The following is a 25173-nucleotide window of genomic DNA, read 5'->3' as shown; positions in this document are numbered from 1 at the left end:
GGGGGATGATGGCCAAAAAAACAAACAGTTGCTTTTGACTTACAACATCTGATCGCTCTAGTCTAGCGTACACTAAATGGCTAACTTCCTCTCGTCTGTATGTAATACCAGTCTCTTCTGTGGCCTATAACTTAATGCAATGGTTGACGGAAGAGGCAATATAACAGAACAAGGAGCATTATTATTATTATTATTATTATTATTATTATTATCATCATTGACAGAACAAGGAGCATTATGCAAATGTGAGAATGCCATGTGCTACCTGAAGAGGAGATGCATTTTCACAGTCAAGAAATCATTGCAAAGATCAAACTTATTTGACAGATAATATTAGGCAAGAGAATTTTTTTATGAATTTTTTTTTCCTTCCTGATAGTCACTGTGCATTGGTGAGAAACTCCTGATTTAAACTTGCCTAATTCACTAACATGATTTCTTCTTATTATTATCATAGAGAAGAAGGAATTATTCCTTGTTGGCTGATGGAAATACTGGGTATTGCTCGGCATACCTTATCATAAGGGCTACACATTCAGTGAATGCAGCCTTCTTGCTTAGCAGCTTGAATTTGAAAGGCCTCCTCTTACTCTATACCCTCTTCTGTCCCTCCCCCAATACCTCCCCAAGAATGTTCATAGAGAAAAGGTGATATTAAAGAGCAATGTCATCTATTTGGTTTGAAAAAGAAGGTAAACTTTTATTTAAAGACAGAATTAGGAAAAGAAAGTAGTGGTTTGCTTAGAAAGATGACAATTTCCATAGGGAAAACAGCACATTTGGCCAGGACAACAGAACAGCCCTCTGAGGCTGTCAGGAAAGCCGACCACAAACATGCCAATAGAGAGTTCAATTTGTGTGCATGTGTGTGTGTGTGTATTTTTAAAAAACTCTGTAAAACAGCATAAGACACATACATGGTCCAAAGCGGCATATTTCCCGTCCTTGGGAAATCAGGAGAACCTTTGTACAGGTTCCTGGGATTGAAGTAATCTCTTTGTAGTGTTCTCAAACACAGAAGAAATGTCAAAAGTCAGCCAGAGGGAGTAGGGGTAAGGGAGGAGCTTTGTGGGTGTGGAAATAAAGGGGTAGAGAAATAGAAATAGGACAGCACATGCAGAAATGCACTGAAGGTGTTTAAACATGCACGCAGTGGAGGAAGGAGTGGCGTTAAGATGTCTAAGCTCCTGTGTGCAACTTGGTGAGAGTATTTGCCATGGCAGCCTGCTGCTGTATTTTCGATACTTGGCCATAACCAATTATGCAAGAGAAATAACACAAATGCTATTGATCAATCAAGAGCCAATTGGTCAGTCAGACTTTTCTGAAAGTTGTCAAAACAATGCCCCAAATAATAACTCTTCCAAAGTTTCAGTGAGATTTTAAAAGCTAAGGGTGAAAGACGTGTGACTTCACTCAGACTTGGGAAAACCATCAGGTAAGCCAAGTACTGACAATGCTATTAGTTTATTATTTAAATGACATTTCTCCACACTGGAGACAATGGGCTTGGAAATTGCCCTTTAAAAAGAAAAAGATCTCATGAAGAATCAAATATTTTTGACTTCTTCACACTTGAACTAGATTTCAACAATATCAGGTTAGCTATAAAGTGTGTTAGTATTATTTAATGCTTATGAAACAAAGTCATTCCCTCTGATAGCTAAGATTTCTTCTGTTGACAATTTTTTCTTTCAAATACAATTAGACAGGTAGGAAATTATCAAAAATACTTGCCATTAGAAAAATTATCTTAATTCTTGTTAACCCCTGACCTCTTCTTATAAATTGGGAAGTTGAAGAGGCATGCACTGTACCAGTGTTGTTTTTGATTGAGGGTACTGGCCTTTTACAATATCCATTTAAAATGTTCAAATAGTTTGCAAAAGTACATAATACAAAATATTATTGTCTCAAGATTGGAGGTCACATTTAACACACCATACGTGATTCGTCTGTACGTTTACAGAAGTTTAGCGCACACAAAATTGTGCAGATAATGTACTGAAGTCTAAACTTTTACATACACTCAGTTGCATACATAGCAACAAGATACAATAAATTCTAATAACAACCAATAATCAGCCAAATTACTATGTACACATTAGGCAGGAAGCAATTAAACACTGCCTAATAGAATGTCACTTAAATTACTTTTTTCCATGAAACACCCCTCCCCCACTACACACACACACACACACACACGCGCACGCGCGCGCGCACGCACATACACACACACACACTCTCCCTCTCTCTCACTCTCTCTTTTAATTTTTTTCCTATTACAAACATTAAATTGATGCTTGTGACCACAAACATGGGATATCCCCAAACATCTGGTTTGTCACAGGGCAAGAAGCCACACAGCAACTCAGAATGACTTAAGAGAACAATTTGCCAGACTTGGTTTTTATAAATCAGCTACTAGATGGTGGTTACTGTGAAAGCATATTCAGACTTTCATGTCATGGACTGAAGGAGGAGGAGTAAAAAGCACTACTTAATAGCTTCATAACATTTGCCACTAAGTTAAATATTGGCTTTTTCTAAAATAGAAAATGCATATATCTGGAGAGGAAAGACCCTAGGATAATATTTAAAACAACAACAAACCTGCTACTTGTTTTAACAAAACAGAATATTTTCACAGTCTACCTATCTGATTGCTAAACAAAACCAACTGTCCTTTTGAATGACCATTTTACAAATTCATTATTAATGGAAATAGAAGAAATAATTGAAAAAAACAAATATAACTACTGTGTGCAGATGTGGTGGAAAAACCAGAGACCCGAAATCTGGCAAAATCAGTACTTCATAAACAGTCAATGGATTTTTCTAAAAATAATTTTTGCTAATGGCAAAGTTCAACACCTCAGAAAAACTGTGAATTAAGATCTTAGCATAAGTTTCCAAGCTGTACAACATCGTTTCAAATACACTACTCTTGTTGTTTGTAAGGCCGCATTGAAGTTTAGCTTAACAGTCATAAGCCATGTATTTGAACATCTTATGAGAGGTGACTGGTAAAGAAACAAGTTTTTTTTCTCGTTCACCCTACTTCTTGTGAAGAGGTATCATTACTTTCCAAATAGCTCCTTAAAAAATTTCCTTAAAAGTGTGACCAGGAAAAAAAATTCAGATTTGCTTCACTGAATCATCTGGAAAGATATGTAGACTTTGTAAAGTGACAAAGTAGCACTTTCAATTCTCTGAGAGTGTTCTCTTGTTAATCTATAACTATCCTCTCTAATTGGTATGTTATAGCTCAATAAACAAATAGACCAAGAGATGCACACTCTGCTGTAGCTCTGCTACATATGAAGTGGAGAGAGCTGTAGAATAATGGCATCATCTTTCCAACAAGCATCAATTTTAAGAAGCCAGTGAATTCTGTGTGCTGTTGACATAATTGGGAAACTTAAATGCACTGCAGACCCCTTAACAGTTTGAGTTGATAGTTCTCCAAGAGAAAGTGAGTACCTCTCGGGTGGATCGTGAAGAAGAATATGAAACCAAGGAGTTGGGGTTTTCTAGTATGCCTCCTTGTCTAAAACTATTGTCTTCAAGGGAAGAGCTGAACACTCGGGGTGCATGTTCCTGTGGCAGGATAACAATGAATGAGAGGCCAGTCCTCTTTTCCACTTGTCTGGCATGATCTCCTGGCAAGGATATGGTAGGTGTTTGCCAGGTGGCTCCTGGACAAGGTTTTTTTAGGGGAGTACAACAAGGCTTCAGTCATTGCTTTTCATAAAGTGCTTTGGGATCCTTCAGGAATGGGGCTGTAGGAATATTATTACTAACTGGCTTCAAGTTTCAAACCAAATGGAACCATTTTCTCCAGTGTAGTTATTGCTTTGAGCATTAGTGAATGTTCTTAAAATGGAATAGGTCTCATCTTTAAGTATCCACTTCTTAAAATACCCGTTCCCTAGAGTGAATGTTTTTAATTACTGTCTCCCAGGTACCCTCACCAATTAAGATTAGTTAAGATGTGATAGCCTTGTAAATGGTTGCCAAGCATATACATCGGTGACTTACATTTTCCGGGCTGTCCTCCTGATGAAGAGACAGAGCGAGTGAAATCAAGATGCCTAGCCCAACATGCACTATGTCAGCCTGGCTGACGGCTCTTCTTAGACATTGATGTGAAGATGTATGGTGACAATGGCTACACTCATATGAGATTGTGAGCTCCTTGTGGTCCAGTAGTGCTTCATACTTGATTCTTTCGTGCCTCGCGAGACTCAGAATAGAGACAGACATATGGCAGGGCCTTGGTCATTGATTTTTGGCGGTTTTCACAAATGATGAAGGCTGGATAATACGAGTGAGAGTTAAGCATGTTAGAAAAATCATGGAAAAGAAGATCTGGGACAGGAGAGTTTCCTCCAGAGGCTCCCAGGTTGGGGTTGAAAATAACGAAAGAGAAAAATCCATCATATCCAAAACCAAACCAAACCAAACCAATAGCACTAAACAAAACAAACAAAAACTCCCCAGACATTGTAAAGTCTCTATAATGAGAAGACTGGACAAATGAATAAAGGACTGGGAATCAGAAAACACAATTGTCTCTCACGAGTACATATTAATTTAGGAGCACGCCCCATGGCTGAGCGGTTAAGTTCGTGTGCTCCACTTTGGCGGCCCAGGGATTTGCCGGTTGGGATCCTGAGCACGGACATGGCACCACTCATCAGGTCATGCTGAGGCGGTGTCTCACACAGCACAACCAGAAATACCTACAACTAGAATATACAACTACGTGCTGAGGGGCGTTGGGGAGAAGAAGAAGAAGAAGAAAAACAGAAGATTGGCAACAGATGTTAGCTCAGGTGTCAATCAAAAAAAAAAAAGAAATTAACTTGCATTTAAGTTCAAGCAACTTAAAAAAAAAGAATGTATTGATTTAAATTAGGCTTATAAGATGTTGCAAAGTGGAAGTACAGCTGGAGGGAACCTACTCGAATAAATAGCTAATTAGGGAGGATATAACATTCACTTTTACACAGGAATATTGCTAGGAAAATGCATTTTCAAGTTGGTTAAGTACGCCCTTTAGAATCTAATGTGCATTATTCGTTTCTTGGGCGTGCATCTCTTTTCCTCATAGAAGGTGAAAAAAACAACCCCTTGTCCCCAATATATATTAGTGGGTTTGGATTTAATGCAATTTTACTTCATGAGTCATTATTTCGTCCAGTGTGCCAGAACTTGCTGACAAATGAGGGGCCAGAAGGGTGGGTCAGTCTCTGCTTTTGCTGCCTGTTGAATGCTCCCATCTAATTCACAGTCACAAACTTCCTTCCATGCCATCAGAAAGGTCATGATCAGAGAATCACTTGGTTCCTTAGTTCTTGACAGTTGCAGCATGTCATCTCACAAACGCACTCAACAGGTGTAATCTGTCTTATAATTAGAAATAAGTAGAAAATGAGTGCAGATGACTTTGTCATTTTTGTTATTAAAGAGGAGTCATATGGTATGTAATTTGAAATGACTTTTGTCCAAATTTGCTTTTTAATTAATTAACTTAGCTTAGATGTCTATTAGGTGAAATTTGTATTTCCTGGCAACAAGGAGCCCTGTGATATTGGAAATCTGTTAAGTAAAAGTTGAGAAAAGGAGTTGAATTTGGAAATAGAAGTAGATAGATGATCTGCAAACTAGGTAAATAGCCTATAGACAGTCAAGAGTGGACCAGGTATGCACCAACTCCCAGTGGGACAGCCTGCTGTAAAGGGAAGCGTTCTGGGTCCTGACCTTAACTCTGAGACTAAAGCTCTGTGACCTTGAGCAAGTCACTTAACCCTCTGGACTTTAATTGCCTCATTTGTAAAGGTGAGGACTTAGACTAATTTTATGGTCCCTTTTAGCTCTAGCACTCCATACATATAGAATTCACCTAGAACAGAAGAAAACTGCATTTTAACGTCCTCCCAGGCATGGAAAAGGAACTGCAGTGATTCTGATCAAGATTCTTTGGGAGGTTCATTGAGTATAAAACCTCTTAAAAAAATAAAGACTGTGCTCTGGGCTTTAGTTTTCTAATGACCATAGGCCACGGGCCAAATTTGTACCTTTCCGCCAGGGTAATTATTTATGTTTAAATGAAATGTTTTAAAAATGGAAGGGATCAGAATAACATCACGAACAGGGGACTTTGTATGAACTCCCATGACGGGGAATGGGAGAATTGTGAGGATAGGGGTAGGGCCATAAAGAGCAATATTTAACTAAAATGCCTGTTAAGCAGAAAAGGACCATTTAGAATATCAGTGAACTGAATGGGTCTTGGCTCTAGGAAATGAGAGAAGGCTCATGCCTTTTTTGAATATGCACTGTGATTTCTCTTTGATTCCGGTTTCTAGTTTGTGAGAAAGGCAGGTGGAGGCAATGAGACCAAAGCAGGATTTTTAAGGTGTCTGTGAGCATAGTCTTGAAGCCACTGACAGTGCCTTCTAAGGAAAGATTTTCCCTGAGGCCAGGGGGCTAGCTGATCTCAGGGCAAAACTGACTTTGGAAGGGGCCCTTTGAGAAGGGGAAGGCAGAAACTCAAGGATGTGTGGGTGGGTAGATGTGCCTGTATGGCTGTAAGGACTCCCTCACTGCCTGGCCATGTCTGAAGGGTATTTACTTTCTTGTTCAATGACACTTCCATTACCTAAGAATCTGGAGCAGATGCACTGTCATTTTCAGACACAGCCCCCATGGACTTACTTATTTTAGGATTGTAAAGGAAATACATTTTTGCTTATGACTGTCTTCCTTCCCTTGTCTTGTCTATAATCCGGGCTTTCACTTAACTCAGCTGTCTCCTTGCACCCTGGAATAATATATGGCCCATTTTCATGCTTGAATGGAAGCTGAGTGTGCAGGAAGGGTTGTTTCCGGCCCTAGTCTATCTTTGCAAGACAGAGCTAGAGGAGAAGCATCCTCTACTTTTGTTTCTGGAGGTTTCCATACAGCATCAAGCAAAGAAAAGTCCTGTCTTAGGCCTACCTCATCAGCCCCTGTGGGGCTGATGGATAAATTGGCTTTGGTGAGCTGCTGAGAACCTTGCACTTTGGAATGACTTGGTTTAGCCCACAGGGAACTCAGGACTAGTCCACTTGACCCTGTGCCCTAGAGACACAACCTGGGCATTTTCGCCCAAACTCTTCTAAAGGTTTGGAATGGAAGGAAAAACAACGCTAATCTTATTTTCTTCTACAGAACTCCTCCCATCGATTGCAAATTTGTGGGAGTCCTAAACCGAGGAATCAGATTACAGAGTCAGCTGCAGAACTGAGGGTAGGTCCCTGGGGTACCCTACCTCAGACAAAGGTGCCACCAACAGGGTGGCATGTTTGAACTGTTGTGTCGAGGACTCCTGTTGATACAAAAGCTCTTCTATGCCCTGTGTAGGCTGAACTGGGAATGACACTGGCAATTCTGGCCTCCACCCCAACTCTAAAAAAGAGGGACTTGCACCTGTAACCTTTAGATTCTTAACATTCAAACCATTTGAAAATGGATGGAGACACGGTAGGGGCAGGCATGGGGTAGGGTGATGGAAGATGCAGGGACTTGCTGTGGAACGTCGACAGCCAGTTGCGGACCTCCCTAAAGCATGCTGCTGAGTATTTCTGACACTGGGGAGGTGGTGGGACCCTCCGGGCTCATCTCTGGGCCCGAGGGGCTGGGCAGGCGGGAGTGGCCTCCAGGGGCCGGGCTCAAGCCGGCCCAGGGCTTTGCGTCCACCAGGGCGGCAGGGTAGGGCTCCACGTAGATGCGGCGGACCGAAGGCCTCGGGTCCTGAAAGCTGCTCTTCCGCTCCTCAGGGAGGCTCGCAGCGTGTGCCAGAGCCACGCCTCGCGGCCCATCAGGGGCAGGTCTGAGCTGTTCGGCCTCCCTGGGCTCCTGGGTCAGAACACATGCCCGGGACAGGTGTTGCGTGTAGACGCCCTCGGACAGCGACAGCGACTGCGTCTCGCTGTGCATGCGCAGCCAGCGGTGGTGGCGGCTGAAGCCGCCGTAGTGCGGGTGTTTGGCCGGCTTCCGCTTTCCCAGGAAGCCCAGCGGCGGCCGCGCGCCCGGCGCCATCTTGGCGTGGTTCTTGGCTGCGAAGCCCGTGAGGCTGAGGCTGTGGAGGCACTCGGCACACGCGTGGTCGGGATCCGGCCCCGGGCCCCGGCGCTGGGCATCCTGGCTCGGCCCCAAGGGAGTCTTCATGTCGTGCACCTGCAGGACGTCGGGGGCGCTGCCGCTGAGGCCGCTTCGGGCCTGCTGGGCGATGTCGTGCGACGACAGGTAGACCAGGTCCAGGTCTCGGGGGCTCAAGGCGTCGCTGGAGTCGTAGTCGCTGTCGGTAGGGAGGAAGACTTCTGAGCAGCCTTCTTCATCGGAGCAGGGCTGTGAATCTGCAAAGCCAGGGACTGAGGTTAGAAAAAAGACACACTTGGCCAGGGCCTGCTTCGTGGGCGGAGCGCGCCTGTGGTTGGGCCCTCCCCACCCCAGTGCCTAGAAGGGCCCTGTGCCTCCCTGAATGGTCAGCTCTCCCCTCTTGAAATTATTAATACTTGTCGAAAAAGGGGCCCCACGTTTTCGTAGTGCACAGGGCCCTGTAAGCTTTGTATTGGATCCTGTTCTTGGGTTAAGGGAAAAGAAGGAGAGCGACTCTGGCAGGTCCAGCCTGACAGCGGCAGAGGAAAGCATGGCTTCGTCACCCGCATACGATTTTATTATGCACTGGGCACGTGTAGAGAAGATGAAACAGGAAACAAAGCCAGATGCTGTTTACATATTCATTCCCTATTCTGATTTCAGAGATGATTTTTGCATTTGACAAAGTAGCAAGAACTTAAAAGGGGGAAGGAAGAAGAGGAGGCCCTATGGCGGCCCAAGTCGGGGAAACCTGGTTTCACATCCTAGCTATCTTCCACCTACTTGCTCTGTGATCTTGGGAATGTTACTTAACTTCTTTGAGCTTCAGTTTTCTTATCTGTAAAATGGAGATGGTAATAAAACTTCTTACTTAGGGTGACTGTAGAAAATAAATCGGTTATGAATATACACACCGTGTTGTCAAGTGTTTAAAAAGACAAAAAAAAAAAAAAAAAAAAAAAAAGGCCAAAAAAACCACACAGAAACCCAAAAGCAGAAGTAAAATCAGAGGCGAAAAAAAAAAAAAATAAGCCTCAAAGTGCATACTGTAAAGACTATAAGTGAGCCGCAAGGTTAGTTCTATAATAGATATTGGTCAGTTAATGCACTAGTTGTTTATATCTTGTTCCCCCTAATCAGGTTGTATGTCTCTGGAGGGCAAAGACCATCTTAAAACCTTTTGCATTTCTCTCAGAACTCAGCCCATAGTAGCTGCTTGGTAAATATATGCTAATTTTGAAAACATTCAAGTGCTCTTAAAATGAGAAATCTCTAATCTAGAAATTTAAGGCAATCTCAATAAAAAAACTCCATAGGATGTTTAAATAGAATTTAGTAAGTTGATTTTTAAATTCATCTGGAAGAGAAAATTTATGAGAATAGTCAACTTCTTTTTTTTTTCTTTTAAAGATACAATAGTGAGGAGGGTGATTTACCAGACGTCAAAACATACTATAAGGCTTTGGTAATTAAAACTTTGTAGTATTGGTGGACAGATGGACAGATGGATCTACAGAGCAGAAAAAGAAAGTTCAGAAATAGCCTTAATTCTGGGTGATAATTTAACATGTGGTCAAGATAACATTTCAAAGTAGGGGAGTGAATAGATTATTCAGTATATAGTGTTGGGACAACTGGTTACCCCTTTAGCAAAATAATTAGAGAAAATCCTACCTTATACCATATATAAAAATAAATTCCATGTAGTTTAAATATAACAGGCAAACCTTACAAGTATTAGAAGACAATATGTTGTAATTTGGGATGGGAAGGTCTTTCTAACAAGACAAAACCCCAGAAGTCAGAAAAGAAGTGACTGATAAATTTGACTACATCAAAGTTTAATAGTTTGTAAAACAAATGATACCATAAACAAAGTAAAAACTAAGTGATAGATTGGAAGAAAGTAGTAATAATATCTATAACAAAAGATTAATATCCAGAGTATGTAAAGAACTCCTATAAATCAGTAAGAAGACATTCCAAATGGGCAGAGGATAACTGACAATTCAAAGAATAATTAATACAAATGGCTGATACCAACATAATAAAGATGCTCATCTTAGACTATAATTACCAATTTGATAGTAATTAGAGAAATGCAAATTAAAACAATAATGAGGCATTTTCTATCCATCAGATTTGTTAAAAATAAAAAAAGAGTGATAATCTCATGTGTTAATGATGTGTGGGAAATCAGGGACGTGCATATAATGATGGTGGGAATGTAAACTGATACAACTCTTTGAATAGCAATTTGGTAGAATGTTTTAAAAATGTGTGTATCATTTGTTTCTGCAAGTGCTTTTTTAGATATCTAAGTTTGAGAAGTTGTCACTATGTATTCATGGTGGCATTTACAAGTTATTTACTGCAACATCATTTATAATAGTGAAAAACTAGAAATGATCTTATGGCTGAGACTCCTGTGAAAGGAAGATTTAGAGGCACAGAAGCATTAAGAAAAGAAACATAGTTAAAGAAAAGAGAGGGGCTGGCCCCGTGGCCGAGTGGTTAAGTTCGCGCGCTCCGCTGCAGGCGGCCTAGTGTTTCGTTGGTTCGAATCCTGGGCGCGGACATGGCACTGCTCATCAAACCACGCTGAGGCAGCGTCCCACATGCCACAACTAGAAGGACCCACAACGAAGAATATACAACTATGTACCGGGGGGCTTTGGGGAGAAAAAGGAAAAATAAAATCTTTAAAAAGAAAAGAGAAACAGTTTACGCAAATTTCTGCAGGGGACTTCAAATTCAGTACTAGCTTGCTGACTAAAAAATACAACAAATATTCAAAGTAAAAACCTACAGGGTGACAGGTTAGTTTGTTCATGGTGGAAAATGAACATGATTATCATAAGACTATTGTAAACTTCAGGGAAAAATTTTGTTTTGTTAGGGAGTCAGTCATTTACACAAATGGCATTAAGGTTTCTTCTATTTTAGGGAGTAGAACCAGATGTAATGCCTGGTTTTTTTTCCACGTTTTTTTCAGAGTCAGGGTCTGAAGTGCTGCTTTTCTTTTTTTTCTTCTTTTTCCTGATTATAGAAGATGATGTGTGTGCTTACTTATTGGCTGGGCAAGACTTGCTGAGCAGTTTTGCTCTCTCAGTGCTGGCTGCTACCCAATATCCATTATCCTTTTTTAGTTACAAATTCTTAAATTTTGTTTGAGAGAGGAATGCACTCATGTAAAACACCACGTGTCTCAGCTTCCCTTGCAGCTAGGCATAGTCACATAACTAAGTTCTGGCCAATGAGATAGAACTGAAAGTATTGTATGAAACTTCTGGAAGGCTGCATAAAGGGATCTGATTTAGGTGGGAGATAGGCCATTTTGTTTTTCCTCTTTCTTTCCAGTTGTCCGTAACAAGATGTGTTGGCTGGGCTCGTGAGGCAACCTTAGAAAAAGAAGTCATAGGATGGTGGAGCTGAAAAATGGAGCATGCTCTCTGAAGACCATGGAGTGCACATGCCAACCTTATTGTCAACCTCTGGGCTTCTTTGATACAAGAGAGAAATAAAGTATCTTGTGTTTACAACACTCTTATTTGGGTTTTCTGTAACATGGATCCAAACTTAATCCTAACTGATACAAACCTAAGTATCCATTATTAGGAGAATGTTTTAAAAATTTGGGCACATTCATGCTATGGAATATTATCCAGCAGCTATAAAGAATGAGATCAACCCATATGGTGTTCTTTAACTAATGGCTACCAAAAGGGACTCCTTTTTCACTTTTTTGGGTTCTACTCATCTGTTCAAGGTTTCTCTTGAACCTTTCCTTCCTTAAAAAGCATCCCTCAACTGTTGCAGAAAGGATTGCTCACTTGTCTGCACTTTTGTAACACTTTTGCTTCCATTATCCTTTGGCACTTATCCTGTATAGACTTGTAATCATTAGTTATCTTTTTAAATGAAAATATAACATGCTGGTTTCCTGGTTAGACTGGAGCCTTCTTAGGGCAAAGATATTTAATTAATTCATTCATTCAACAATGAAGATTCCGTTTTGCTTCAGCTCCTGTTTTAACAGAAACACTGTGCTTGGTGTCTGAGTGAATATAAAATTAATAAGAAATTATCTGTCTCCAGGGAGGTTACTGTTTTAATGGAAGTATAGGGCATGTATGCATCTATGAGACTGTGGAAGATCATACATTTTATAAGAGAATCGAATAAGATGCAGGTTTATAGGAAAGAGATCACATTTTATTGGGATGAGATTGATCAAAATACTCTATCATCTCTTATTTATTTTTTCCCTTCATTCATCTCTGTTCTCCATCTGTATTAATTTATTTCTTCATCCACTTTCAAAAAGTGATTTAAGCAGCTTTTAATAATAAATATGCAAACTATGATGAGAGGATTAGAAACCAGAGAGAAAGAGGAAATAGTACAAGTAATCCTATTTGACTACAAAATGGGAGCAGGAATGGAATTTTGGGAAAATGAAGTTGCAAGAGTAGGATGCCAGCAATTACACTCTTGGGAATTTATCCTGAAAATTTCAGGCTTATTTTCATGCAGAAACTTGCCCATGAATGTTCATAGCAATTTTATTTGTGTTAGCCCCCAATTGGAAACTACCCAAATGTTCTTCAGTGGATGAGTGGTTAAAAACCTGTGGTACATCAGTGTCATGGAATACTACTCATCAATAAAAATAATTCAGTTTACGTAACATTCTTGAAATAATTATAAGATGGACAGGTTAGTAGCAGCCAGGGGTAGGGATGAGGGGACGAGTAAGGCTATAAAGGGTTAACAGAGGGAACGTTGTGTTTATGGTACAGTTGAGTATCTTGATTATGGTGGTGATTACCCAAGGTTACACGTATGATACAATAGTGTAGAGCTATACAAGCAAGCTGCATGCCTCTGTGCATGTGCACACACATGCACTAGAGTATGTATAACTGGTAAAATCTGTATAAGCTCTATGGATTATACCAGCTTCTTGATACTGTACAAGAGCTGTGTAAGATGTTAACATTGGGGAGGGCCTGGGAGAAGGGTACACGGGAATTCCTGTACATTTCTTTGCAATGTACTGTTTTTATAATTATTTCAAAATAAATGGTTAAAAGAGGGAATTTAAGTTTTTTAAAAAGGTAGGGTGGATCCAGAGGAGAGTTGTGAATGCCTATATAAGGAGTTTATACCTAATTTTGTAGCCACTGGGTGGTCGTTATTGATTAATTCTGAAGTAATTGACAAGATGAGAGCTGTGATTTAGGATAATTATGTAACAGGTAGTATGTGAAATGAACTGTATGAGCAGGAAACAGACAGAAGGGAGGCCAGCTAGGAGGCTGTGGTCCAAGCTTGCTGCCTTTAAATATTTATCTTTTCCAGGTTGTGGGGCTGAGCAAGAGTGGTAGTTATGAAGAGGAAAATAAAAGTCCATAAAAGTCATTCATTCAAAGATGTTTACTGTGCAACTATTTTGTGCTAGACAGACATAGTCTCTGCTTTCAAGCAGCTCATAAGAGCATGGATTAGACAATGTCAGAAAATACATAAGATTAATTTCAGATATTGCAAGGTTCTATGAAGAAAATGAAACTAGAGAATGACTTGGGAGGAAGCTTCTTTTGATAAGGTAGCCAGGGGAGGAATCTCTGTAGTAGAGGGAGTCTAGATGAGCCCTCAATGATCAGAAGGAACCAGCTATGTGAAAGTTTTAAGGAAGAGTGTTCCAGATAACTTGGAGAAGCAAGTGCAAAGGTCCTGAAAGGGACTAGTAGGTTTCAAGCTTTGGTGCCTAGAAGAAAGGAGTAGCATTAAACCAGAGGAGTTAAATTTCAGCAGTGGATTTGGGCAGGGTTGGGTAGTGAAAGAGATAGTAAATTTAATTTAGGACAGACTGAGCTTGAGAGTTTGGCCAAAACATCCAGGAAGAGATGGAATGGGAGCCTGGTGGGGTAGCAAGGTTGAGGGAAGATGTTTGTGGGTAGAGAAGAAGGAACCACTGGAGAGGGAACTGTTGAAGATATGAGTGAAGGATATAACAAGGACGGGTGATCACTTGCAAGCATCAGTGCTGGCATTGGTCTTTAGTGAAAAAGATGGAAGGACACGTGATTAGAGGAGAAGAAAGATAAAAGAGATTTTCAAATTAAACAGAGACAACTAGATAAAGGCTTGGGCTGAATGACTTTGGTATTCTTAAAACAAGTTTTAGACAATACTGCTCCTTATCATTTTTTTTTGTTTTTGAGGAAGATTAGGCCTGAGCTAACATCTGCCACCAGTCCTCCTCTTTTTGCTGAGGAATACTAGCCCTGAGCTAACATCCGTGCCCATCTTCCTCTATTTTATATGTGGGATGCTGCCACAGAGTGGCTTGATAAGTGGTGCATAGGTCCATGCCTGGGATCTGAACTGGTGAACCCCGGGCCGCCAAAGTGGAGGGTCCATACCTAACTGCTAGGCCACTGGGCCGGCTCCTACTTTTCTCTTATCTTTAGTGGGAAAAATTGGGCATCACAAATAACAGGGTCTCAGAACTGTTGGTTGTTTTTGATGATGGCAGTGATGGGTACCATAGGGGTGATGAGGAAGAGAGGTTAACTGAAGATTCAAAATTGGGCTGGAAATAAGATCCATGCAAAGAATTGATAATTGACTTTGGTTGAACTTCCCTCTCTAGCTGATCACTGTTGTTTATTCGGCTGTCACATGCATTCGTGTCAACAATAGTAATAAGAATGCCTCATGTTCACTTAGTGCTCACTGTGGGCCAGCCATTATGCTAAGTGCTCTAGGTTCTTTGTGTTATTTAATGCTTACAACAATTCCCATTTTGCAGGTAAGAATACTGAAGTTTAGGCTTATTAAATTTTCCAATTGATATGGCTGAGAAGTGGCAGAATAGGAACCCACCTGCAGATTTGTCCCTCTCCGGAGCCCTGCTATGCTGCCATTCACCTTAGCACCACTCAGTATGTGGTCATTTGTTATAGCAGCCACAGGAAACTAATACAAGACCTAATATGTTTCTCTAGCTGCAACTAAGAACCTAATTAACATAATTGTGTGGGTACCACACAGAGTGGATTAGATGAAGCAGGTCCTGGCCCTCAGGAAGCTTTCCAAATAAGGTCACATTCACAGTTCTGAGTGTTAGGACATGAACATATCTTTGGGGGCCACCATTGAAACCACTAGAAGCCTGATAGTAAAAATGACTGTAACTAGAAACAACTGCTGAGGAGTTTGTGATACTTTTTTCTCCTTTCTAGCCCTTAGTCAGGCCACGCACTCGGCAAGAAGAGTTTGCACTTTGTCCTCTCGGCATACCGATAGTGAGCATTTATTGTTTGCAGGAGACTAAGGAGTGTATGAACGTGTGCTTTAAAGGGCTGATGTTCTAGTATTTCAATGGAGCATCATATTTTAAGACAGTCTCTCAGGAAAAGCCTGTGCTGATTTCCCCAGGTAAGGGTAGTTGCTCAGGTGAAGTTCTCTTCGCTCTTAACTGTGTTTTACTGTATCTCTGTTACTGCATTTATCAAGGTCTATTACAGATTATTCATTTGCATGTTGGTCTCCCTCATTGAGCTATGAACTCTAGAGGGCATGCACTGTGTCTTATTCATTTCTGCTTAGTAAATGTTGGAAGTCAGTAAAGGAATGGACTAAGGAAGGAGTCAAGCAAAGGAACATGTAGAATCTTCTGTATTTCCCAGATCATCTACTCTGAACATGGACGTATGAGCAGACCGTGAGAACCTCCTAACTAGGCTGTGACTTAATCATCGTTGTATTATTAGTCTCTTGTGCTGTATCTGGTGTATACAAGGCTCTCAGCAAAGTATGCTGAGTTGAATTGGAACTGAAACAAATATGGAAATCTGGGGGCATAAAGAGTAGTGATATTTGATTGCCTCTTAACAACAATGCTGAAAGCAGCCTGAAAAGATCTGATTTACTTAATCTGCCATAGAAATCTTAAAAACAATCACCTAAATCATTTAGCTTTATATTTGGTGTACTTGACTTAAGCATTAGCCCAGTTGTAGCAGAAAGAGCAACTGTCTTAAAATTAGGCAAACCTGGGCTGAAGTCCTGTCTGAGCATATACTGTGTATATGATCTTGAGCACATCACTCAGCCTCTCGGAACTTTTGTTCACCTGTAGCATGTAGGGAATTATATTGCCTATCTTCCGTAGGTACTGTGAGGATTAAATAAGTTTGTTAAAAATACTTTAAGTGCCTTACAAACAGAAGGTATTAGAATTAGCAAGATCTTTTCCATCCTTAGAGAATAACTAGAAAACATATTAAGAGGTGACACATTAAAATAAACCAGTAATTAAACACACATTAAACCAGTAATCAGATAAACATCAAGATTTTTTAGTGAGATTGCTGTTGATAATAAAGGGGAACAATATTTTCTTGTATGTTGTCTTGTGTTGTGATGATCTGGTCTAGTACTGTATTTCATAACATAGATTTAGCAGTGAATTAGTAAATGATATAACTTCTTTGCTGTAACTCACAGGAAGGAGCAAGGGAGGTAGAAGGTAAATCAAGAGAAGAGCTAGTTAGAATTATAGTAACCCAGCAAGGAGTTGAAAATGGGGCTTGGATATGGAGTAGTAAATATTATCTTATAGGTTCATGGACCCACACTTGGGAAACACGGCTTTAGTGGGAATCTAAATATTTGACTTCCATGGTGGTTGTATTATTTATTATAAGGCTTAGTGGAACCTATTGCTTAGAGTGGGATACCCCTCCCAGAACAAGCTGGGAAAATCTCCAGGATGCCAGCCAGGGCACTGAGGAGAGTTTCCAGGGACTTAGGCCACTGCCACTCCCTCCCTTCCTGGAAAAGAATGCAAAGTGCAGCTTCTATCCCCAGATCCAGGCCTTATGCTCCATTAAGCATTGTAGGCACCTTGCCCAGTTGTTATTTTAATAAACCTAGTTGTGCTCCTCAATTTCCCTTAGAGGACCCACTGGGCAGGCCAGCACTGGTAGAACCTTGTATTTCCCCTCTGGTTGACCCAGGAGCCATTTGATGAAAGTTCTGTCCATAGTATTAGTGCTGGTTTAGGAAGTTTGGCTTTCTTGCCATTGTAATGGGTGTTGCAACTCCTGGTCTCTGTGGTTCAGACCAACAACAGCAGAGTAGAGTTGATGTGGATTTTGAGCGCGTTATGGGGAGATGGCATTTCAGGAAAGAATAATTGATTTAAAGCCATTGCTTTTCTCTTAAAGGCAGGGGGCATGGCAGGACAGAAAGAAAGCAATGATAAGCAGTATTTGCCCTAAAAAATCTATCTTCACATTTTTAATGTATCACTGTCCAAATTTATAAATTTTTTTGTGCTTCATTGAATCTACTTCCACTGTGTTTGAGTAGGATTTAAATAATTTATAAATAAAGAATTTTAATAAATCTCTCATCAGGCCTTGGCTAGAACCTTGGGATTTGCTCACCTTCTAATTTCCCAAGAGAAAAATCATCTTCAGACTCCTGTTGATTTTTTTGGGCTGTTTAGTTTATTCCATAGTGTTCTTAACATCTGGGAAAAGGTTACCAGGAAGATTAGGAAGATTTACATTTGGAAGATGAGGATAATCTTCAAATGCGTCTGAAAGGAAACAACGCCCCCCTCTCCTCTGTTGCCTCACCCATTCGTCACTAGGAGAAATAGCATTATTGGAAAAAAAAATTGCTGCTGCCTGTGACCACTATACCCACAGAAAAGGAGTGGGAGAGAAAATACCCATGTGACGGACCAAATCATTCCACCCCCTGCCTTGAGCTGCCTTTTCTAGGAGCCAACTTTCCCCCTTGGGTCCTTGGGAGATTCTTAATTTTAATTGACTCAGAGGAGTTTTACTTTGAATTTGAAAACCACACAGAAATGGGAAGTAAGTTAAAGAGTTCCACTCTCCCTCCCCCTCCCCCTGCCTGAACACACAAAGATCGATACAAACAAATCCAAGGTACTCAACAGCCTTAAAACAGAATCTTGGGCTGGCACCAGAGTCTAGGTTTGTGATAGGCTCTGTATTTGCAGCAGGCTCCTCAGAAGTTAGGTGAACCCTACCCACACAGAATGGAGTTGTGTTGCAAACTTTGCCCTGTGAGCAACCCAGTGGGGATATTTTTCTAAATTGGATTTTTTCCTCTTCATGAATTGTTTCCAAACAATTAAAAGTAGACACGCTATTGAGGAGGACAGAGTATGTGGGAGTAGATTTCATTCTCTGAAATGATTTTTGTTTTGTGAGGGGATAGGACGCTAAATGTTTCTCCTAGCTCTCAACAGTTTCCCTGTCACTGGGTTCTATTTTTCATTTGCTGCCCTCCACATCTTTGTGTTTCACAGCTCATAGAATCTTGGCTTCAGAGAAATAAATGGACCCAAGAGAGAGTTATATTTTAAGAAACAGAATGATGGTTGCTCACATTTTAAGTTAATAATAAAATCTGAATGTAATTGGCCAGATCCTCGCAGCAGAGAGTGTGTGTAACCCATCATCTGGCCAGTGTGAGAGTTTGGCACTTCTGTGGCACAGGAGAGGCCACCCTCATACAGCCAGGAGGACCCACTTAGGACCCTGTGGCCAAGAGAAGATTAAACACTGGGAAAGTTCTGTGAGCAGAGAGGGCAGACAAGGGCTGTGAAGTTGGAAGTAGAATTGAAGAGTTGTAGAATTATGCGAATGGTGGAACAACAGAGGGCATATCTATCCTGCGTTTAAAAAATGCGCTTTCCACCCTATACTTCTCTAGCTAACTGCCCTCCCTCCCTCTTCCCTTTCACAACCAAGATTTTGAAGACTGTATCCTTCCTGGTCCCACTTGTTTACCTCAGTGTACTCTCTGATCTTCTTGGGTTCAGTTTCTGTCTCCTTCCCTTCACAAACTACTATCATCAAGATCACTGATTACTGATGACTTCCTTGTTCAAAAGAAAACAAAACAATAGAAGCTTTTCAGTTTTATTTAACCTCTCACCATCATTTGACATGCTTTAATTTCTGTGACACTACTCTCTTGTTTTTTATCTTCTTCCTTTGGTTGCTCCTTCTTAGTTTAAGAAGTCTTGCTGTTCCATTCCACAGGGATCCTTCCATTGTCTCCTCTTCTTACTCTACATACTCTCTCTAGGAGATCCCAAGCATTTTGTAGCTACATCATTCATATGTCAGCAATTCTTAAATCTATATTATTAGTCCATTTCTCTTTCCTGAACTCCAGACCCCATACATCCTGTTTTCTCTTGAACATTTCTTTCTGTATGGAATGTTCCAAAGCTAACTCAAATTCAGCATGCCCAGCTACCCAAGCTTGTTTTTCCTCCTGTCTAACCTTTTTTTTGTAAATGGCATGAGATCCTGAGGCACTCAAGCCAGAAAACTTGATATCTCCTCTTTTTTTTTTTTTTTTTAATTGATCTCCCTGCTTCCGACATTGTCTCTCTTTGGTCTCTTCTCCAACAGACAAATTGATTTTAAAGAGTAATTCAGACCATATTAATCCTTACTTAAAACTATCTAATAGCTTGCCATCACAAGTAGAATAATATCCAGACTTCTTACCATGGCCCCACTTGATCTGGCCCCTGCTTTTCTCTCTACCCCCTCTCTCTCCACTAGCCCTTTTGGTTTTTTTTACTTTGATCCAATGACGTTGGCCTTCTTTGCATCCCTCACCCACCTCATGGCATTTTACTGTTTTATTGTCTGGAATATTCCAACTTCAGGCCTTTGCATTACCGGCACCTTTTTCTTTGGTTGGTTCAAATGTAACCCTCACATATAGGTCTCTGCTGATCATCCTAGTGAATTCAGCACTCTCCCTGCCCACCCTGATTGCTGTTTTGTATTATACATTGGAATTTTCACTATCTGAAATTCTCTTGTTTGTTTAGGTTTTCATTGTTTGTCATTCTTTCTAGAATGTAAGCTCTATGGGAGCAGACTTGCTTTGTTTATCACTATATCTCTGTTACCTCAAAGAGTGCCCGGAAGATAGCGGGTAACCAACAACTATTTTTTTTTAATGAAAAAAAAACCCCCCCAAAACGAATGAACAATATTCTTGGATCCTGAGTTGGCCATACTGCTTGCAGTTCCCTGAAGCACAACATTCTGCTTCCTCTGCCTATAATCCTCTCCTCTTTTCTCTTTTTTAGTTCAACTCCTGCTTATCCTTCAGTACTTGACTTTGTCACTTCCTCCAGGAAGCTCTCTTTGATCTTACGAATTTACGGTTAACACCTACAATATACTCCCTAGCACCTTATATATATCCTCATCATAGTACATAGACAATTTCCATGAAAGTTTTTAATATATCTCTCTTCCCCATGAGACCAGCTTCTGGCAGGGGTGGTATGTTATTTGTATCCCCGACCTAGTGGGAATCTATAAAAATACACTTGAGAAACTCTTCAAACAAGTCTTCTGTTGACTTATTTGGTAAATCATAGAAGTCTTTGGTAATGTAAATTAGCTGTCTCAAGTTCTTCCACTTGTTAAGTTTTGATTTTTAGACATTGAGGTTTTTAAAACATAGGAGCATATACAAACTTACTTATAAAAAAGGCTCATATCCCCACTAAAGTTTTCTATAATAAGAATAATAACATTAAATATGTTACCTATAATTTATTGTCTATTATATGTCATGCATCTCTGACATAGATTGTCTTATTAACCAGTAACTTTTCAAGGTGTAGATATTATTGTTCTCATTTTATGTGTGTAGTAATCTGTTCAAGCTAATATAGCTAGTAAAACAAAGCTGGGATTTGAATCCAGGTCTCTTGATTTCTAAGCCCAAGCTCTGTCTGCTACACCATGCTGCCCCCTATAGGACAAGCCCACAATTCAGAACTATTTATTAAAAATATCAATTATTGTTATTGTACACAAAATTGGAGCTCTTATAAGCTATAGAATCAAGAAAGATGCTTTGCATGCCATTGTTTTAATTGACTAGAAAAATGGCACTAGTTTCAACATGTCCTAGGCAAGAGCATTATATTGCCTTTGACCAGTATTCTTTCTCTCTGTTTATACACGTAAAGGTGTTTGTAGAAATTTGTGTTAACCCAGCCATGTTTTCGTGCTTAGTATTTGCCACGTAAACTCTAACTTAGTTCCCAAGAGTGGAGGTGACTTGCTAGCTTCTCTGTAAGTTGTCTCCTGCTTGTTGTATCCATGGTGAGGCCAACTTACTTATTTGGCCTTAGGCTCAGGATTCTAGTTTATCCAGGGTTTCTCTTTTTCCCACCTCCCACCCCAGGACATTGGTGCCATGTGGATGGGAAGTTTGCCCTGAACTTTTACCCAGGCTGGGACCTACTTCCTCCCTCATTCCTGCCAGCCTGTATTTACTAGAGGCTGGGCCTGTTCTCCTTCCTTCCCTGGTTTTGGTCAGATTCCCTTGGCTGACTTGGCCCTTAACTGGCACTGCAGCCGTCTCCATTCTGCATTTCTGAAGCCTCATCCCTGCTCTGTGTCCTTTTGGAAGCTTGGGCTAGAACTGGACTGAATCTTCCCCACACCTAAATGGAGTTGATCTTAGGTTATTGCACTAGTTTCCTACCCCTTCACTGTTCTGATTTTGTTCCCCCTATGCTTTTAGACTCTCATCACTGAGCAGTGTTTCCTACTATTTGCTGGGACCAACGCCTCAGCAGAAAAGAACATCAGTGGAGATAGGACAAAGAATCTGATGAGTGAAACAGAACTTTAGATCTTATTGCTTACCACTCACTGCCTTTCTTCTGTGCATCTCTGGGGATGGGGATGGGGATGGAAGACAGTCTGTATGTGATGATGTAGAATTGATCTTCTTTAGGTTCTGCTCATCTGAGGGGTCTATCAGCTTAGTGATGGGTAAACCAGAAACTGGTTGTTTGTATCTTGCATACTGTAGAGCATCCATGATCCATCTCATTCCACGCCAAACTTCATCTATTTGCTTTGGGATAAAATGATAAAAGACATTAAGTTATCAAACAGAAATTAAAAAGGAGTAAGTTTTCTTGAGAGTTCAAGATGATACATTTTCCACAGTATTGGTTTTGAGCAAGAGTACAGTATTTTCAACATAGTTTTACTAAGCCAGAAAATATCTCTTCTTTATAATCTCTTGCATATTTTACCTCTGAGGCTATGTCATTTAGTGCAAATAGTGGAAGACCTGGATTCCAGCTGAGATCCACCAGTTATTAGCGCCGTAATAACCTTTGGCAAGTCATTTGACCTCTTTGAGCCTTAGTTGCCTTATTTGTAAACTGTGAACAAAATGTCTCCCCTTTTATACCTCACAGGACTGTTGATGATTGGATGATATGATGAATTTGAAAGTGCTTTGTGAAACTGCAGGGTACGTTTCTCACACATATGAAGTGTTATTAATTCTCAGCATGTAATGAAATATTTCTCATTAGGATATTGTGGGGAAGGGATCTGATAAAATCTGAATTTCAGAATACTTGAAGAAAGAACTGTAGTTTCAGTTCCTCTCTGTTAACTGGAAAAACAAAGCATTACTGGAATATTTTGCTAAGCAGAGATTCTTGGACCTATTTTAATAGAAAAGAAATAACTTTATATATTAAACTAATTACTTTCTTACATATAAAATAAGTGCTTCTAAAGTACAAAACAGCTTAAACAGCCTATTCCTAAGTAATTTAAACATCCTTGCATTTTTAGGGTAGCCCATTTTAGATTGTTACCATTTTGATTTCTGGGTTACCAAAGTGATTTTAACAACATTTTCACTCTGAAGTAAAATAGCTGTTTCTCTGAAGCCTATTAGTGTAAAAGTCACCGTGTTTTTGTGTCTACCTCTGTAAATGACAGATGTTTTCCCAGAACGTAATAGACCCTGGCCACGAACTTTCTGGTTATTCTGACTCTCTCCAAAGAGGGTCTGTTAGTCATACATTTTTTTCATGGGACCCTGGAGCGTGTGATAAGTTTTGCATCTAATTTTACTGGGTGCCTTGGGCAAGCCATTAACTTTTTCAGACCCATTTACTCAACTGTAAAAAGAGGAGGTTGAACTAGATGATGTCTAAGGTCCTTTCCAGCCTTGACACTTTGATTTATTTTTGAAGAACATTTGGAAAGTTGCTGTCACTCAACTTCCAGGTAGAAGGTGTTCATTGTATGAATACTGCAAGGTTAAAGTCTCTGATTGTAGAAGTTTTAAAGATAAGAGACTACCCAGTGTTCTATTTTATTTTCAAAATTCCTTCTTAAGGCCTTAATCTGTACTTAAAGAAAATTCTTTAAAGAATATCCACTGGGGCTAGCCTGGTGGTGTAGTGGTTAGATTCTTATGCTCTGCTTCAGTGGCCCAGGGTTTGCAGGTTCAGATCCCGGGTGTGGACCTAGCGCCACTCATCAAGCCACACTGTGGCGGCATCCCACAGAGAGTGGAGGAAGATTGGCACAGAGATTAGCTTAGTGACAATTCTCCTCAAGCAAGAAGAGGAAGATTGGCAACAGATGTTAGCTTGGGGCCAATCTTCCTCACCGAAAAAAAAAAAAAAAGAGTATCCACAAACTTGGTGCTCCCAACAAACACAGAGGAGATTCTGAAACTGTGACACTCTATCTACTCAGAGTGACAGACAAGCTAGAGTCAAACTAGTGAATGGCACTGTGTGGTCCATAGCCATTTTTTCTTGCTTTCTAGTTCTGTTCTGTCCTGGAGTGACAGGACTTGGCAGAGTATTAAGGGCTATTAATGAAAGCATGAGATTGAGCTTCAGGCTTTGTTAGGTAGTGAGTTGGGCAAAGCGTTCAGCAGGGAGCAGGCCTGTTAGGAGGTACTGAGCATTGTAAAGGGAGAAATCTGAAGTTTAGGGAGGTAAAGACAAAGTGGGAATCCCAGAGGAGATGCTGACAAATTTTCTTGATGGGATTGTGACTCTCTCCTCTGGCTTTTATTGGTCCCACCTCATGCAGCATACTCTTGTCTCAGTTATTTTAAAGGCACTACATGACTGTGGACAGCTGTTACAATATGCTTTTGTATCTTTTACTCTGGACTGGGCAAAGAGTAGGTACTCAATAAATGATTGCTCAGTGAATGAATGAATGAATGGAATGGTTACCTAATTCTTTAGATCTCTACCCTTGAACAGAGTTACTTTCAGGATTAAGTAAGATAATGTAGATGAGTGTACTTTATAAACTGTACCTTGTTGTAAAGTTTTCAGTTGTTACAGTGACAGTCATGATTATTGTAGTGGGTTGAATGTGGCCTCCCAAAAGATGTCCTAATCCCTGGAATTTGTCAATATTACCTTAAATGATAAAAGGGTAAATATTACCTTGTATGGCAACAGATGTGATTTGAGTTAAGGATTTTGAGAGGAGAAGTTTGTCCTAGATTATCTATGGGGGCCCTAATTCCAATGACAAATGTCCTCGTAAAGACATTCTTATAAGAGTGAGACACTGGGAGATTTGGCAGACAGAAGAGAAGGAGGCAGTGTGACCTCGGAAGCAGAGACTGAAGTGATGTGGCTGCAAGTCAGAGAATGACAACAGCCACCAGAAGCTGGAAGAAGCAGAGAACAGATTCTCCCCTGGAGCCTCCAGAGGGAGTGTGGCCTGCCAGCACCTTGGTTCCAGACTCCTGGCCTCCAGAGCTGTGAGAGAACACATTTCTCTTATTTTAGCCACCAGGCTGTGGTCATTTGTTACGGCAGCCCTAGGAAACTAAGACAGTTATTAATAATAATCCACTTGTTCTCTTTGGATAAGATTGCTTTAGCCTTATTGCTGAGGATGGACAGTGAAATTTACTGTAGAAATTTAAAAAATTATGTGTAGAAACAATGTTTACTTCTTAATTTTTCTCAGTGATGATGAAGTATTAACTGAAGAAAAATTAAAAACACAGGTACAGGGAGGCCTGTGGACTGAGTTTAACAGACTTAGCTAAGTAGCTCTAAAACAAGGAACAATTTGCACCCATTTTACCTTATACTGTTGATCTAAAAATAACTGA

General features: G+C 40.4%; 1 protein-coding gene and 2 long non-coding RNA genes across 7 annotated transcripts in view; 1 reads left to right on the top strand and 2 right to left on the bottom strand.

The window, feature by feature from the left end:
- Positions 1–674: 674 nt before the first annotated feature.
- ANKFN1 (ankyrin repeat and fibronectin type III domain containing 1) overlaps positions 675–25173 on the bottom strand; it is a 371664-nt gene continuing 347165 nt past the window's right edge. For all 5 annotated transcript variants that reach the window (XM_070560769.1, XM_070560770.1, XM_008519821.2 and 2 more), the window contains exons 19-20: positions 21906–22119; positions 675–8405 (exon numbers count right to left, since the gene is read on the bottom strand). In XM_070560769.1, the coding sequence (XP_070416870.1) occupies positions 7609–8405; positions 21906–22119 (1011 nt within the window). In that variant the 3' untranslated portion in view covers positions 675–7608. The remainder of the gene's footprint in view (positions 8406–21905; positions 22120–25173) is intronic.
- Positions 8084–11690, top strand: LOC139073923 (uncharacterized). Its single transcript, XR_011523111.1, has 2 exons — positions 8084–8425; positions 11509–11690. It is a non-coding gene; the product is annotated as an uncharacterized lncRNA (long non-coding RNA).
- LOC139073925 (uncharacterized) lies at positions 19114–19984 on the bottom strand. The gene is made up of 2 exons (XR_011523113.1): positions 19846–19984; positions 19114–19292 (listed from the first exon to the last, which is right to left on the bottom strand). It is a non-coding gene; the product is annotated as an uncharacterized lncRNA (long non-coding RNA).

The sequence above is a fragment of the Equus przewalskii genome, chromosome 10, assembly GCF_037783145.1.
Source record: "Equus przewalskii isolate Varuska chromosome 10, EquPr2, whole genome shotgun sequence".
Classification (NCBI taxonomy): Eukaryota; Metazoa; Chordata; class Mammalia; order Perissodactyla; family Equidae; genus Equus; species Equus przewalskii.
Note: the sequence above shows the minus strand (reverse complement) of the source record. Positions and strands in the feature narration are given on the sequence as shown.